This window comes from Mchenga conophoros, linkage group LG22 (genome assembly GCF_057382185.1).
Source record: "Mchenga conophoros isolate Kocher_MC1m ecotype Shallow Benthic linkage group LG22, M_conophoros_male_GT1.1, whole genome shotgun sequence".
Lineage (NCBI taxonomy): Eukaryota > Metazoa > Chordata > Actinopteri > Cichliformes > Cichlidae > Mchenga > Mchenga conophoros.
Genome location: NC_140546.1, coordinates 13272750 through 13290389, shown reverse-complemented (window position 1 = coordinate 13290389; position 17640 = coordinate 13272750). Strand labels below are relative to the sequence as shown.

The following is a 17640-nucleotide window of genomic DNA, read 5'->3' as shown; positions in this document are numbered from 1 at the left end:
CGGCTTCAGTTAAGCAGCGATTAATGATATAATCAAAAGGACAACCCATAGCCTTATTACACTCACGTTTTCAGTCACGTTACTGGCAGTTTGCCACATATCACCAGTGGACTTAGTCTGTGCACCACTTTTAAACTAAGTTCTTAAAGGAGTTGGTGACTGCAGATCATTGCAGCTTATTTTTACTCATGCTGCATATTCTGTGGAACAATCTAAATGATTGATTACCCAAGCCATTTTCATTCACTTGTAATAAATATGCAAAAGTTAGGTTGCGAAATAATCAGTAGAAGGTCCCGAAAAGATTTTATGCTCATCAGCGTTATGGCTGCATGGACAGAGATTATAGCACTTTAAGAACAGAGCCTGGAAGCTTTTACTGTAGACACTCTCGATGCTAAAAGTGTTGGCCCCATGAGTTTGCTTTGTCCTAATTCTTCTTCCTGAACGAGAGTTACAATTCCTTCAGGAAATGAGTCATTTCTACATAATTTAGGGGATCACTGGATTCTGGGGGAAAAAGAGCACCTTTACACATAGCTGTGGCTCTTCTCCATGTTTCCTGTCACGCTTGTTATGAATAATAAAATTTAATTAAATTTCACTCCGGCGCAGGCACCCAATCTCAATCTCGCTGTCTGAGGATAGCCAGGGGGTTTGCTTTAGCCTTAGCAAACCTTGTGGAAAAGGCAGAAGCTGTTTTTGTTCACTTCGAGTTGTGGGTTGGGCGATTAGACGAATATGTATCAATGACTGGCTAAACCCACTGCTAGCTAGACTATTTGGGTCATTTTTCTCATGATTTATGTTGTTTTATTTTAAAATTTATAGTAATCTTCAGCGCTGTCAATAATTACTTTATAAAGCACAGTTACTGAATAGCCACAAGGTGGTGCCTTCTTACTTTTTAATGTGTTAAGCTTTAGTTGACACCGCCCTGACACCGCACGGTCAGTTTACTTTACTGTAGAACAAAGCACCAGTCTAACTGCCTTCACACCAGTGTTGCTGATGAATTTCTGAGCTAGCACGCTAGCCCATGCTAGGTAAGCTAGCAACTTGTAGGTAGATGGTTTTCCCTTCCTTTATGTCTTCCTACTTGCTGGTTTTCTGTGCTTTAAAATAAATATTTTTTGTTATCTTGGTAATTTTTTTTTAAAAACATTCTGGCAGTATTATGGTATATCATTATATTTCCTTTATATAGGTTTGCAGTGCTCTCGCTGGCCACTTCATTAGGTACACCTTGTTGGCACTGGGTTAGAAACACTTTTAGATTGACATGACAGACTTACAAAGTTGCTGTTCCACCACATCCCAAAGGTGCTTTATGGGACTGAGATCTGGTGCCTGTGGAGGCCATTCGAGTACGGTGAAGTCACTGTTGCGTTCAAGAAAGCTGTTTGGGATGACCTGAGCTTTGATACATTACCTGGTTGGGTAGAAGATGGGTACACTGTGGTCATAAAGGGATGGACATGAATGATGTTCTGTTAGTACTAAGGGATCTGAACAAAGCAGATATTGAGACTCATCAGACCAGGCAATAATTATCTAATCTTCTATTGTCTAATTTGGGTGGGCTTGTGTCAATTGTAGCCTCAGTTTACTCTAGATGGCTGGAGTGTCACACAGTGTGTCGTCTGCTGCTGGGTTAACATGTTGTACATTCAGAAATGCTTGTCTGCATACCTAGCTATATAGTCGGTCCCTAAAAGGATACCTGCTTTTGGCTTAGATTTAATGTCACTTTTGTTGAGGAATGTTTTTTGATCTAAGTCAAACACAAGGTTTGTTGGTTCTGAAGTGCTGCTTTGACACAAACTCCATTTGGACTGATTCTTCCAAACCACCTTAGTCTTGATTAAAACCTTTCTGTGTCTTTACCTCGCTTGGTTCATGGTGTGTGGAGGAGCTGCCTGAGCCCTGTCTGCAGTGAAAGCTCAGTACAGTGTTAGCACAACCAGATGGGAAGCACAAGTCTCTTTTTTTTAAACCAAGTGGAAAACCATATATTTGGAGTAAATTATGATTAGAATATCATCCAGTTCTGGTTAAACAAACAAACAAATAAAACAACCCCCAGAAAGTGATTTTGCATTATTTTTTCGAAGGAGTAAGAGCATGAATACCTGCTGCTCTCTCGCTGGACTGACAGTGTTTGAAGGTTTTAATTTATTTTATGATTTATAATGGCTGATGTCAGGCATGATGAAAAAGATCAAAGGATTTTGAGTGTGTGGATGGTAATAGTTGCAAATGATGATATAGAAGCGGTCATATGTCATGAAAAATCATTCATATGACTGTTTAAAAAAGGGTAAAAAGGTCTCCCATCTTCTCTTCTCTTCTCTTCTCTTCTCTTCTCTTCTCTTCTCTTCTCTTCTCTAATCTCTTCTCCTCACTCACAGACACTTACACTTGTAATTCCCAGCCAGATCCATTGGAGTAAAAGCTGTGATTTGAGTTGCCGGCGACAGGCCGGATTAGCAGAAGAATCCTGAGTGAAGGCAGGTTTTTGCTTCACTTGCTACATTCCTCTGTGTGTGTGTGTAGTATTATTTTTTTTTAATTGAAGTCTTTTCTTTCCAGCCCTTCATCAAAAAGCCCACAAGAGATTTTAATGTGCTCAAAGAAGTGTGGTGGTCGTGTTTTTAATTGCAGATGAAACACGGTAAATGGTTAAAAAGCAGGTGAATACTTCATCCTATTCACACAGTAATATAATTGTCAGATTAGCTCGATTTTTCTGTAATGTCTAAGGGATAAAAATAACCCCTCCCCAGTCAGCTTTAACACAGAAATAATGCAGCAGAATTAATTCATATAGAGATGGCAATTATCAAGCTCGATAACCCTGGAGACGCCCTGTTGTTTGATGGCCTACATTCGACAAATCCCGAGTGTTTACAGATTTAGGTTTTGTGCTGAGTTGTTGCGCCTGACTGTTGATGAATGCCGTATTGAAGGTGCGCAAAGCTATTCACTTTAATCGAAAGCAATCTCCAGTGGGCCTACACTGATGTGAATGTATGAATATATTTGTCACTAATGGATTTCAGGTCAGGGAATGTCCTTTGGTGGCCTGAGTCAGAATCTGTCTTGACATGACACACAGATATAGTCGTTAGAGCTTCTCTTGTGGCAAACTTTCAGTGGAACTGAATTTTAATGTAGTGATTTCGATGAAAAATTCATTTTTTTCCTCCCCTTTTACTTCTGTCTTTCACTTGTCTACCGGGGACAGCAGCTTTGATCTAGTTTGGACGAGTGGGGCGGATGGGGAGCGTGATGTAGGAAATCAGAGAAAGGCAGACAGGGATGGAAGAGACAGAGAAATATCCTTCATCCATTAAACAAACTGGTATATGGCTCGGTAACCAAGACCTCATGTGTCCACTCTCCATTTCGTGTCCTTTATTTGTACATCTCATCATTTTCAGACATATTCAGCCGACCTCTGAATAATCAATGGTCATTTTCTCCATGAGATCCAAACTGGTAGTTTTTTTTTAAGTTGATGGTGAATAAGATACCAGATACTGTCTGGATAAAAGCTACAGATACTGATGGATCTCATCAGTGTGTGGCTCAGAGCATGTATAGGATGGTTTTCTTTTCTTTACAGAGCAGCAGCGTACAGTGACACAGATACTGTAGCTGCTCGTCTTATCTGTGTCACTTTCATATCAAAGAACAACACGAGAATCTTATGAAGTGTCTGAAGTATAGAAGGGAACATGAGCGTATTATACAGTAGCCCTGGGAGGTCAAACGCATTGGAACTTAACGAAATGCCAGCAAATAGAAAAATGCGAAAACGCAATAAAACACAACATAAACAGAAATAACCCACAAAACAACATAAAGAGACAATAATATGACCTGTGTAATGATTTAACAGCTCAGCTAACACCTAATAGCAAACATCTATAGTATTATATATCCTCCACTCAGTCCTGTAAAGGTTAATATACTACATTATAGATATATCACTCCTGCACACACAAAGTCATACTCTTTAATATTATATATAATACAATATTGCTTTTGTTCTTTCTTTTGGTTTTATTACTCATTTGTTCTGCTGCATGTTCTGTCTTCTTCAAAATAACGTGTTTTTTTTTAAAAGTAAGATTTAAAAAAAAGGTCACGCTGCTCTTTGGCTCTGGTTTCTCCGTCTTCATAAGCATGTTTTTTTCCTCTTCTTTTTTTAAATAGAAATTTGCTATTACTGTGTATAAATCAGAGGTAAAGTACAACACAGACAGGTACTCTGACATGTCTTTCATACTTAGTGGAGGTTACAGGGATGGGAATTGGATTTCTCCCACTGCTGCCAAAATGTTTAATCTCTTTAGATGATGTGTTCCCAAAACTGTGTCCGATAAACAGCTCTGTGAGTCCATGTGACTTGTTTACAAGGCTCATTCTGCGTGCAACTTGCCTGTGCTTTGAAAAACACATCTCACCCCGGCCTGTCCTCTGCCCAGATGTTCTGCAAGTGCACCTGAGAGCGTCCTGCAGTTGGACATTAGCATGACCTTCTCTTCCTACTCTCAGATTCCACACACACACACACACACACACACACACACACACACACACACACACACACACACACACTAACAAATTCACTCAGTTGGGTACCCATACTAGCGATGCACTGACCTGACTTTATTCTCTCTATAAAAATCATATTTATTTGACCTTTGCTGAGTATTGATTCACTCTTTTTCCAAATCAAAAACCTGTCAACCTCTGCCATATTCCCCTTTATATGCAGTAAGATGAGGCGGTTGTTACATGGCTTTGGCTGCAGTGTTATTATGTTCAAATACAGAACCTGCAAACAGCACCGAGCTTCTGTGATAAACGGTGATCGCGGCTGCAGTGGCTTTCTGTCCGCACAGCAGATAAAGTAAAAGCCTTTTTTTTAACGTAACAGCGTGACTTGCGTTCTCCTTTTGAATCATTGATTTCTGCAAACCACAGATGTCTTGATTCTGATTTTTAACGTCCAAAGTAAAAACTGTGGATAAATCACCTGCACGACAGAGACTGATGCACACAAACACACCCTTATCCTCCCACCCTTTCCATGTACACACACACACACACATCACAACCTAAACACTTGTTCTGGACCATTATTTTCACTCCCCTCATCTCGCTGCTTCTCTTCTGGGCGTGCCAATCACAGTTTCTATCTCAGGTCGCTGTTCTTTTAAGCTCTACCGCAGACTACTACCAGCGTTTCCAGGTTATACGAAGCAGGTAGGAAGTCTCCCAGTCTGCAGGAGGCCCTCGGAGACAGGACTCAGACAGACATGAGTTGTTGACTGGCCACCCTGCAGTGGGCGATGGCCTGTCAGTGCTCTTGCTGTGGATTGAAAGGACATCAGAACATTATTGTGGGTCCGAACATAGAGAAACGAGGGAGCGTATTTGCTGGATTCCTGAAGTGTGTGCAAAACGCCTGGTAATTCAGACAAAGAGGAGACAGTTCAGAGTTCTTTGTTCTCTATTGTAAACCCTTTCTCCAAATATTGCATTATAGGTGTGAAGGATTAGAGTTCCGCTAATTATGAGGTTATGAATGAAATTATATCTCCCTGAGGTTGCCGAATCATTACTGTGATAATAGCAGTCTTGTTATTCATATATCAAGATATGCCAGCGAGCCTTTTATAATAAATGTGCTGTGAAGGCTTTGCTGCCTCTATAGTCTTATTTCCACTGTGAAAAATGTATAATTTTATTGCCTGCTTTCAAAAAAAGCATAGGGCACAATTTTGTGGAAGAGTCTGTATTCAAAAGTGAAGACAAAAAATGCATCTTTGAAGCCATATGTGGCTGTTTTATTCTTAAAAAGCAAGATGAAAAACATATTTCTGAGTGCAGCTCCTTTTTTTGAAGCTTCATGGAGCAAAAAGTGTTTCACTTTTTAAAAAAAAAAGGGGAGCAACGTTGTATTCTTGGAGGAAGATTACAAAGACTCTGGGTATCGTCTCATTAATACGTAAATGACCGAGTTATTTCAAGACTTGCTTGTCAGATTAATGAGGCATATCCCTTTTAATACACACTCACTGCCATCTTCTCACACACACACACACACTTAAGACTCAAAGTGTAAGTTGGAGAGATAGAAGGTAGGATGGAGTAAGAGAGCTTGAGATGCTTTTAGAGCCCCCCAGAGAGAGGGGAAGAGTGAGGGGGAGAAAGACTGGAAGGCTTCCAAATGTTCCACTGTGGAATATCTTCAAGGACAATCAGCTAAACAGTTGATATTAAAAGAGCTGTGTGAAATCGATTGCTCAAGGTGTTATCTGCGCTGCAAAAATGGCTGGTAATTAGTCATGGCTAAAGGAGTGTTAGCGAGAGAGTGAGATGGATTTAATCTTAATAGATTTCACTGCACTGCAGATACAGTAGCTCCTGAGTGAAGGAGCTCTCCTCTTTCTCTCCCCCTCACTCACTCTGGATATCTATCAGAGGAGAAGCGGCTGAGCGAGTCGCTGTGATGTACTGCTGCTGCTTGATTTGCCCAAACCTCCAAATGGCAGAGTTATTTTTTCAAAAGGCACATTTGGCAGCTGTACTCACTTTTATTCTTCTGGCTCTCCAGCAACAGCAGCTCAGGAGCTATTATTTGTTTATGTATAAAGCTTGGGCAATGAGGCACTTCAGTCCATGGCAGCTGTTGACTTAGAGATCTTGGTGCGGCATTTAGAGGCAATCAGCGAACAAAACCCTGAGTGACTAACTGGGAGATTGTGTTGTTTGCTGCTCTGTGATGTACCGGTACCCTCCCGAAACAGGCCAGATGCGTGTGTTAGTTTAGCGATTAGTGGGGCGAGGATTGATGAAGTGAGCTGAAGCAGGGAGTGTTTGGGAGAGATGTCAGCAGGCAGGTGAGGAAACTTTGTTTATTGTGTGCGAGAGAAATACCTGGAGTTAAATGTGGCTTTGAAGCTTTTATTAAGCCTCCTGCCATACACATTTCAGAAAGAGGAAAACAAAACACATTTCATATGTTCTGTCCATCCACAATGCTCTGCAGCTAATTTCCTCAAGGGACCTCAACTGGGGTCTAATTCCAACATTTACCAGTAGCAGTTCAGAAAAAGATAAAGAGATAAAAATTAATATTAAGATGAATTTAGTTCGTTGGGATGGCCCTCCGCAAGAGTCCCAGTTTCCCTTGTAGCCCCTTGGGAATATTATTAATATTTGTCCACCCCTGATGGTCCAACCCTGTGTTGATTTTCCAGTCTGGCCTCTGACAGGAAACTAATCTGAAGAAAAGCAGAAAGTCAAAAATGAAATGGCATTACTGCTGGAAGCTTTAACATGGGAGTCTGTGAGGACTGGAGCCAGCCGTTACAGAGACTGCACTTTTTGGCTTCATTTTTCAGCCTCACAGCTTTGTTGAAACCTTTTGAATATTTGAGTTCTAGATCAAGCCAGTGAGATAAATGATTTAAATGGCTAAATTACCTCCTCAACATGTCTTGAAGTTCTCCAGAGGCCTGGTAATGAACTAATCATTTGATTCAGGTGTGTTTGACCCAGGGTGAGATCTAAAACCTGCAGGACTCCGGCCCTTGAGCCCTGGAGTTGGACACCCCTGTCCTAAACATAAGTTGGTTTGTGAATTCGCTTCCGTTACATGGTTGTTGAATTATTTGTTGATTTCATCTTGACCACAGTCTTAGTTTCACTCAATGAAAGTGACATTTTGTGAGTTTTGATTTTTTCTTAGGTTTTCTGCCAGTATATTTTCAGCCCGGTAGCTCACTCGGCTTAAACCGACGCCCTGCTGGGTCTAAGCCAGGGGTAGGCAACTCCAGGCCTCGAGTGCCGGTGTCCTGGAGGTTTTAGATCACACCCTGGGTTAACACACCTGAATCAAATGATTAGTTCATTACCAGGCCTCTGGAGAACTTCAAGAAATGCTGAGGAGTCATTTAGCCCTTTAAATCAGCTGTGATGTATCATGGACACATCTAAAACCTCCAGGACACCGGCACTCGAGGCCTGGCGTTGCCTACCCCTAATCTAAGCAATGGGCAGTTTGTATTTTGAATATGTTTTTTGACATCAGCTACTAACCTTACATTTCCTAATGTATTTTATTCAATTCTTCACTTAATGCGGTTGATTATGAATTGTTCAGCTGACAGTTATAATCACCACTTGAGCAGCTGTACATCTAAAGTCTGAATTAGAGAGAGCAGCACCTACACAGCTCTTCTGTTTCCACAGACTTAACAGCTTTTCAGGTGAAAAACAAGCTTCTTATTCTGCGCAGCTCAGGAAACAGGCAGTTGCATTTAGTGCTGATTTTTCTCCACAATCCAGGACGAATTCTCACAATCAGATGTTGATTACCTACACCACTCAGCTTCACAAAGGAACTGATGCTAATTAGTAAATGTGAGCATGTTAATACAGTAAAGTTTTTTGTTTTTTTCTTCTTTATGAACTGTGTTCATTTATAATACAGTGTCAAGCTGAGACAATATTATGCACAATGCATCGCGCCAGGCTGGACAAATATCCTGAGATATTGTTAATATGTATCAACACCTGTTGCAGACAAGCGCACACACAAGCAAAGAGAGTCACAAATACAGGTTTAATCACAACAACGGGGGATAATAAGGTCACAAGATGACATTTCAAACTGATGCATGACACAAGTCATCCTAACGACTGTATAACGAGCTCGATGTTGTTTAAAAGCCTGATAAATAAACGGTTTATTTATTTGTATGTCGACTGTGGCAAAGAGGTTGCTCTCATCTGAGGCAGAACTAAGCAGCCAGCCAACAGCTGTTTGTTATAGGTCAGATATTCACAAATAACTAGGCATGCGTATGGAAAATCTGTGTGCAAGTGAACAACATAGCATTGAGGCAAACCAATTACAGCACGTTTTCAGCTGAAGTTTGGATGGAAAAAGTGAAGGTGAAAACTGCATATGTCTCTGTGTCAACTAAAGAGGCTAATAAATACAAGCATGTAAAAAAAAAAGAGAAGAAGCTTGGACTGAAAGTGTGAGAATATTTCCACTCCATCAAAGTCTGTACTGCAGATAGTTACCCCTTGAAAATAGCTGTCCAAACATGTATAATGTAATTAAAAGTATTTATAAAAACAACTTTGCGGTTATTTGTTGTCATTTAATCATCACAGAGTTATGTTGGCTCATACGCCACAGAACAAGACAACCCTGCCCTTTTTTTTTTTTTTTTTTTTTTTTTGCCTGTCCCGTTTGGCTCTTTTGCATCAGAATTGTTGTCTAAAGGCAAAGAAAGATGCCCAACGGATTTACTTTACCAAATTGACCATCCCAGCCTTGCCGTATATGGTCCATTTGATTCACCTTTTATTGTTTATTTTATTTTCACTTACTGAATACGGGACAGACTTGACTGGGGGAAAGAAGGGGAGAAAGAAAGAGGGAAAGAGAAACAGCTGAGAAGAGGGACAGGGGAGAAGGGCAAAAGACAAAAACCAACAGAACGGGCAGAGAAAAAAAAATGCATATATCGATCACCTGGATCACCTGCTGAGAAAGAAAAAAGAAAGCAAGCAGAAGAGAACAAGAGTAATAGAATAAACAACATCACAATGATATATGGGAATATGACAGTAAATACTAAATGTTAAACATTATTGTGCAGCACATAAGATCAACAGAACACAGTGTGCTTTGAGGTAGGAGCCAAAAAGGGTGTAGTTTGTGGGTGTGATCACCCGTGTGTACACCTGTGAGCATGGACGCGCTTGTTTTTTTAAAAGGTTCCTTCATGTAATAATCTGCTAGAGGGTGTGGGGGGGCCACAGCCCCGTCCTCCAGGGCATGAAGCAGGTATGGAGGAGATCAAAACTCCAGACATCCAGAGGCCCCCAGAACACAAGAGACCAAGGAAGACCAACAGAGGGGCAGCTGCGCCACTGTCCCGGAAAGAGCTGAGGAGAGTCCCAGATGAGGGCTCACTCAGCAGCCGCGGAGCAGAAGCCAGGGGGGGTTGCAGTGACGCGCCCGTGAGCTCCGCCGGCAGCCAGCTGCGCCTGAGTGACCGAGCCCCAGGCCGAGAGGCCGGGGGCACCCCACCTCCGAAGTGGCCCGAGCGAGCCCCAGGCTCCAGGCCCCGATAAGCGGCCGCCAAGGAGTGAGCCGGTGTGTACCTGGACGCCCATCCCCGGACACAAAGAACCACCAACGCACCGATGTCTGAGGGGGTCCGCCACTGGCAGGGGAAGTGGTGGTAGGGGGAGATAGGCCTCCAAACCTTGGAGGGCCTGAGATGTCCCCAGAGAGGTGGCGCCTGACACCCAACCTGACATATAGACACAGACATACAGGCACACACAGATACAAACATCCATTCCCACCCTCATGCTCTCATATGCACTTATTCCACACTCAACCAACGTGGAGACATACATAAAGAGACGTTGTACACACGATCACACTCCCCAAGCGTACTCTACAAACCGGGTCTAGGTGCCCCCGCCCCTGGAGGGGGGAACTGCACCCAGACCCAGGTGGTGTTTCCCTTTTCCCTGCGGTGGGGGGAGGCAGACCGCCCCGACTCCGCAGCAGCAGGAAGGCCCCACACTCCAGACCGCAGTCGGACGGCCAACTCCTCCTCCTAGCCCCCCTGCTCCAGCAGGTCGCAGAGAACGGGGGTGAGAGAAGACTCCAAACCTCCCTCCACCCGCTCATTGTAGTGTTGATGCATGTGTGTTCTAAGGTGCATTTAAAACCCAGGAGGGCTTGGAGCTACCTGCCAGAGAGCAGCAGGTAAGCGCATGGTCCCTCCTGCTAGCCCTCAATGTCTACGTGTATTTAAAATTGAGAGGTGGGCAACGATGCCAGGGGTGGGGTGTACACCCTGATGGTACTTTGGACTCCGTGTATCGTGCCCACCCCCAAGATCCTATATGTATGTGTAATGAGAGTGTGAGTAATGTGAATGTCTAAGTTGTGGGATAAAATTAATACAGTAAAGTAAGATGTTGAACAAGGTAAACGTGATGCCTGCTAGATATTGGCACTGTTTTTCTTAGCAATAAGATTAAAACCACCAAAATGTTTAAGTACAGCAAGGATCATTTTTAACCAAAAGGTGGGGGCTCCGTAGTTTATGACAGACTGGGATTAAATGGTTCATTGTTGGAGACAATCTTCAGCTGCAGAGAAATGCACATTTTTTATTTTGCCGATCATTTATAGCAGCAGGATGGTGGATGAACGATTGACTCGAATTAACCCTCTAGGGTTTCACCACACACAAACAACCAGAAAAGCACTCAGCTGTACTTTTGTTTGTCAGAGGCCAAGTTTGAAGAAACAAAACACTTTATTTCATTGAAAAATGAATAAAATATTGGAAATTCACTTTCTACCATTTAAATTATTGATAATGTTATTTTGAGTTTACCGAAGCATGGCGTGCTTAAAAAAATTATATCCGCAACCTGCTTGTGTCTTACGGTGCAGATTTTTGGAGGAACCAGTTAAATACAAACTAAGCCCCTCGAGGGTTAAAGCGGGTTGTTTATCTTAATTAAGGAACAAGCTGCACATTGCCACCATGTGACTCATTTTGTAGGAACAATTGAGCCCTGTAGAACGGAGGAATAAGTGACGTAATCCTGCGCCTTTTACCGTGACGTTTTTCTAAACCACTCCCAAATCTGGCAGTGATTTTTGACACCAGCCCAAGTATCAGCAGTGTCCCCACTAAAAGCCTTTCCCAGTCAAAAGTTGTGTGTGTGCGTATTTTAACATTTTATTTGCCTTCAGAATAACTGACTAATACTAATTTTGAAAATATTTGTCGAGCCAGACTTTGTGGTTAGAACTTGCTTGTTTTCTAATGGGAGCGGCAAAGTGGCAGCGTCATTAGGAGCGAGATCACATCTGGAATTTATTTTTCTTCAGTAGCGTTTGTTAAGTAATTTATGTTACAAGGATTTACAGTGTTATAGTAAATGGTATGAATCAGCGTTTGTGTTGTTGTGGGTAGTAGCTGCAAACAAATCTGTAATTATTTGTGTGTGTATATAATTGCTTTGTTGGTTTTACACTGTTTAAGCAGGCCTTTTTTTTTTTTTTCAGTAACCAAACTGCTCTCACATTTGTAGTTTTTATTGCTTTTGTATCTAAAACATGCTTTTTCCCATCTCTTTTCTATGTTTTTCCTACAGAAGCTGAAGCAGAAGAACCAGCACCTGAAACAGATCATGGACCAACTCCGCAACCTCATCTGGGAGATCAACTCCATGCTGGCTGTCAGGAGCTGAGCCACACACACAAACACACGTGTACAAGGTGCAATCAGAAAGTTTAGAGACGGTATCTATAAAATCTTTAAAAGTAAAGTAGTCTTTACGACAGGCTGCATCTCATCCACAGCTTCCAAATAACAGCTGTTGCTTAATATGAAGCTCATTTTGTGAGCAAGGATGATCTAAGCAAACAGCTTGTAGGGACTTACTTGTTCAGCAACAACACGAGGCATAGGGTGGGTAGTGGGTGTGTCAGTGTGGCCAAAGAACCTGTGCAATGTCACCACGAACCACCGAGCTGCCGTCGTGCCAAAGTTTGTGTTGGTTGAATCTTCTCCCTCAGGACGTTGCTGCAGACCTCATTGACAGTTTGACACTGTGGATGAATTCACAGTGCACACACTGAATGTTGAAGAAAACAATGCAAAGCATGCTCTTTGTTCTGCACTTCATGCTTTGGCACTTTAGGTTCTTCTCCTGCAAAAACAACCTGTTTAGTTGTTAAGGCAAAGCAAAACAGCCAACTAAAATCGATGATCTGCGAGACAGATTTTGGCTCATTCTGGAGTCTGTTGATAGATCTGCTTGCAGACTCTGAGACACTGTGCCTGTTTCACAGCATAAATGTGCACCTGCACGTGGATACAAAAATATCAATGACCCCTGACTCACAAAAGTTAATTTAATCACCCGTTCACATTCACATAATCAATGTCTCAGTCGATTCTTTCTCAACAGGCACAAGCTCAGATTTTTTTTGATTGCACCTTGTATGTAGGACATCCACAGGTACACATGGACTACAGATAATGGATTGGTGATGGGTTCTTAAACTGGATCTATGACAGGTTACCACAGACTGGCTGAAGCAGTGCTTCACAGAAGGAATTGGTACTCTAGCAATATCAAAAGGCTTCTAAAAGAAGACATTAAAGAACAGAGGATACACGAGAGGAGACAAATGAGGCCAAGACATCCCATGGAGGAGCCAGGGGATGGAGGGCACCGGTGTCATCAGCATGGCAGAAAATATTCTGTCTACCTCGACATTCAACATTACAATCAGCATTTTTTTCCTTCTCAGTTAATCTGAAGAGTTAATGTTTTATCTGTCTGTAGCTGCTAGCTCAATAGAGGGTTTATGCCTGTAGAGAAATTGATATATTCTATTTAATCCTTATATTCTGTTACATGCCTATGTTACAAATGTATATTGTACTTGTGAACTTCAATAAGAAAAAACACTGTGGCAAAATCACGAGACTTATTGTGAATATGTTGATCTTTTTAAAGTGGATGTTAGCTTGTATTTTAATCCAACCGATTATCTGGTTCCAATTTTCATTTTCTTGTAAGTAATGGGGACAACACATGTTCAAGAACATTAGTATGCCAAGTGTACAAACAAGATTTTAGTAAAACAGCTTATTTACATCCGTAATCCTATAACAACTGAACTAAATCTTCCTGTGATTTTATTTTTTGAATCACTCTTTTTTTTTGGTTTATTTAATCTGTATTTTCATTAAGCATTTCCCACAGTGTTGCTGTTTTAACACTGAGGGAAGCACAACTGAAGGGTACTAATGGACCCTCCTCATACTCTCTGATGGTAAATTCATTTGTGTTCTTCTGCTGGACCTCAGTACAGCATTTGATACCAGTTTGTGGATGTAAATGAGGAATCTTTCTCACACAGCGAGTCATGGAGTTCCTCAGGGTTCTGTGCCGGGACCTTTAATTTTTATATTGTACACACTTCTCTTAAGTGGTAGTATTACAAAACACAACATCCATTTTCATGGCTAATCAGATGAATCCCAGCTTTATTTATCCATGCAGTCACTCAAATCAGTTGGTTAAACTAAAGGCATTTCTTAAAGGCCTGGGTGAGCTCTAATTTCGTGCATTGTTGAAGTCAGCCCCAGCTGCCATGGAGTAAGAAGCAGGATACACTGCCTGTAGGGCTGTCACAGAGAGACAGACAGCCATTCACACCTGTAGGTAATTTAGAACCACCAGTTAACCTAATCCTACAAACTGCATGTCTTTGAACTGGGTGAGGAAGCCAGAGCACAGACAACTTGACGTAGGAAGGCCCCGGCCAGATGGTGGATTTGAACCCAGTACCTTCTTACTGTGAGGCAACAGCGCTAACCACCTTTACAGTTCAGACAAGAGTGAGGTCATTATATTTGGCCCTAAAACCTTAGAAATATGGTGTATGTAATAAGATGCTTGCTATGGATAGCATTACCTTTGCCTCCAGTAATCAGGAGATGTCATTCAATACATATATAACAAGTATGTAAGACTGCTTTCTTTCATCTGCACTGTTTTGCCCAGTTTCACTGGCTCCCTGTTAAATCCAGGATTGAATTTAGAATCCTTCTTATCATATACAAAGTCTTAAATGATCAAACCCTGTTGAATCTCAAAGATCTCTTAGTATGATGAGATCTTCCAGGAGACCACTCTCAGCTCTTAGGTCACCAGTTCATCAAAGGTTTAACACAGAAAAAGGAATTATTCACACCTACAGCTGATTAAGATTCACCAGTTAACCTAACATACATGTGAGGAAACTAAAGGGAATCACGCAGAAACAGGAAGAACATCTAAGCACATAGAAATGACCCGGTCGACCAGTGGAATCAAACTTGGGACCTTCTTGCTGTGAGGCGGCAGTGCTAACCGCTCCATCCTTTGCCTGTCATTAGGAGGAATGCAGATCCAAAGGCACTTAGGCATTTGCTTCACTTATCAGACCCGGAGGCTACATCACTTCTTTTTATATGCAGTCTGGTCCAATCACTGGACCGCAGCGTGCTTTTACTGTGCGTGAGTGTGTCTTTATTGAAGACAGAATTTCTCCTCTTCATAAAAGTCCAGTTGATATTTCAAATCATCTGGTGTATTATTACAGGTGAGGCCCACTGTTGGAAAAATGTCACTCAATATAACTACATCTTAGGTAAAGGTCAGCTGTCAGTAACTCTAAACCAGAGGTCTCAAACAAAAGGCCCAGGGACCAGAATCAGCCCGTATAAGAGTCCAATCCGGCCCTCTGCACGTGCGCACATCTTTGGAAAATGCGAACAAGGGCATAAATTTTAGTGTTTTAACTCAATTACAGTATTTCTTACAGTGCTGATAGATTTTTTTCCCATTCTGGTAATAGAGCAGCATTTTTGTGAAGTTGAAATTGCACTTCTTTTTCTTTTCTTACAATATCTCAGTGTAATTTGATTTCGTTAAACTTCTTTACGCTGACTGAAAGGGGAGTTTCACTGTTCCGGCCCACTTAAGATCACAGTGAGCTGTATGTAAAACAAGTTTAACATCACCACTCTTAAAAAAATCATGCAGCTCGTTTTTCGTTAATTCGCTCCAAAGAGTTTGGAAATAACAAAAATATCCGCAAAGCTGCACCAGGAAAATAACAAAAACACCGGTTGTGATTGGAATCGAATCAAAGCTGCATTCACCCTGCTGAATCTCCCACAAAGTCCATAAAAGAATTCCTCATTTTAATAAGCTTTAAGTCATTAATGACATGTGCTTCAAACGCACGTTTCAGCCTGAACACCATCTGCTTGTGACTCCAAACATGTTTGCACATGTCTCAATCTCTCATAAATATTAGAGAAGATAAGAGCCATTTCATATAATGTGGGTTTTTCTTCTTAGAAGCTTAAAGCACGTCACTCTTGATTGTGATTTCTTACTGTGAGATGCTTGATAAATAAAGGCCCTGCTCTGATAAGAGGAGCGCCAGATCAACTCGTCAGAGCTTTTTGGTCTCTGTTGGTGTCCTGTGATTCCAGCCTCAGTTTAAAAAAGCCTCATTTATAGATCAGAAAAGAAAGAAGCAGTGAGAAGAACTCACAAAGGGCCTTATTCAACCAAACATGAAACATGAGCTTAAATCTGAGTACATGTTCGTGGCAACAAATCCACACACACACACACACACACGCACAAATACGGCACTGCTGTCAGGTCACAGATATGCATGAGAATATCAGTGTCTGATATGGGTGCTTTTAATAATTCAGAACAAAGCTGGGGTCGTATCTTAGATGTGTTATGAGGCTATTGTCCTCAGGGAGACACAGAGGGACAGATGCAGCTTTGGAGCAGTGAGAAGGCTTTCAGCATTGTGGGGGGAAATCAATGCTCTGAGTAGTGACTAATAAACCCCTCCTCAGTGGTCTAATACTGGGGTGGTTATTATATCGCAGAGGGCAATGCAGCATTGAGGGACTATTATTACTGTACAAATGGAGTGTGTTCACATTCAGCTGAGGCAGAGGTCAGGGGCTGAGTACTTGTCCGTGCACACTCTGTCACAGATGATGAAATTAATAAAAAAAAATGTGCAGGGTTGCACTCGGCTGTTGACAACGTGTGCACAAAAGCAAGCACAAACAAATCATCAGTGTTGTTGCAGCGTCTGTTCGGGAAAAAGTAATCCTCAGACACTGGGACATGTAATATCCTTTATTACGTCCTTCCTGTCTGGAAGATGAAAAGTAAACCTTTTTGTCTTCCAGAGGAATTAAAGCATCGAGGTGCTGCTAATCAAAATGACTTGACTAACTGTGAGCACCTCTGTAAAAGAAGTTTTGGAAGTTTGCGGGTCTAAAGCATTCAGGTGTGTGTTAACACAACACCACAGGATTCCCAGTGGAGGTTGCAGCAAATTCACCCCAAGGTCAGACCATACAATCCTGAGAGACAACAAAAGCCACAGGCCTCAGTGAACATGTTAGATGCTAAGGTCATGACAGTACAATTCAAAAAAGTATGGCTAGTTTGGAAGGGTTCTCTCTAAAATGATGTCATTTGGAAAGACAAGACTTAAATGGAGCCGTTTGGCCCCAAAGCACAGCATTGTCAGTAGTTAAAGCCAAAGAACATATCAGCACAAACACCTCATATAAGCTGTGAAGCACTGAGGTGGAGAGCTGATGATCTGGGCACCTTTACAGCCACTGAGTCGACCATGAACTCCTCTGTATCCCACAGCGATCCACAGTCGAAGTTGAGGCAATCTTTCCTGACAGTTTTGTCCAAATTGTGTAATGTAACAGGACAATGGGCCCAAACACAGCATGGAATCTACAACAGAACAGTCTTGATATGTGCTCAATCATCCAGGTAAGGAAATCCCCCCCAAAAATGAACAGGATCAACTTTTTGGGTACAAAAGAACAGCTCAAAAAGAAAATCAAGGAGTTGCAATGGTCCAAAGTCCAGATGTCAACCCGAATGAAATGCTGTGGTTGGCACTTTAGAGAGCTGCGCATAAACAAAAGTAAACCT

The 17640-nt window shown here is 41.8% G+C and overlaps 1 protein-coding gene across 1 annotated transcript in view; it reads left to right on the top strand.

Annotated features, from left to right (window-relative positions):
- med30 (mediator complex subunit 30) overlaps positions 1-13567 on the top strand; it is a 49530-nt gene extending 35963 nt beyond the window's left edge. Inside the window, exons 5-6 of the mRNA XM_085262931.1 lie at positions 12232-12315; positions 13161-13567. Coding sequence (XP_085119057.1) covers positions 12232-12315; positions 13161-13232 — 156 coding nt within the window. The 3' untranslated portion in view covers positions 13233-13567. The remainder of the gene's footprint in view (positions 1-12231; positions 12316-13160) is intronic.
- The last annotated feature ends 4073 nt before the right edge of the window (positions 13568-17640 follow it).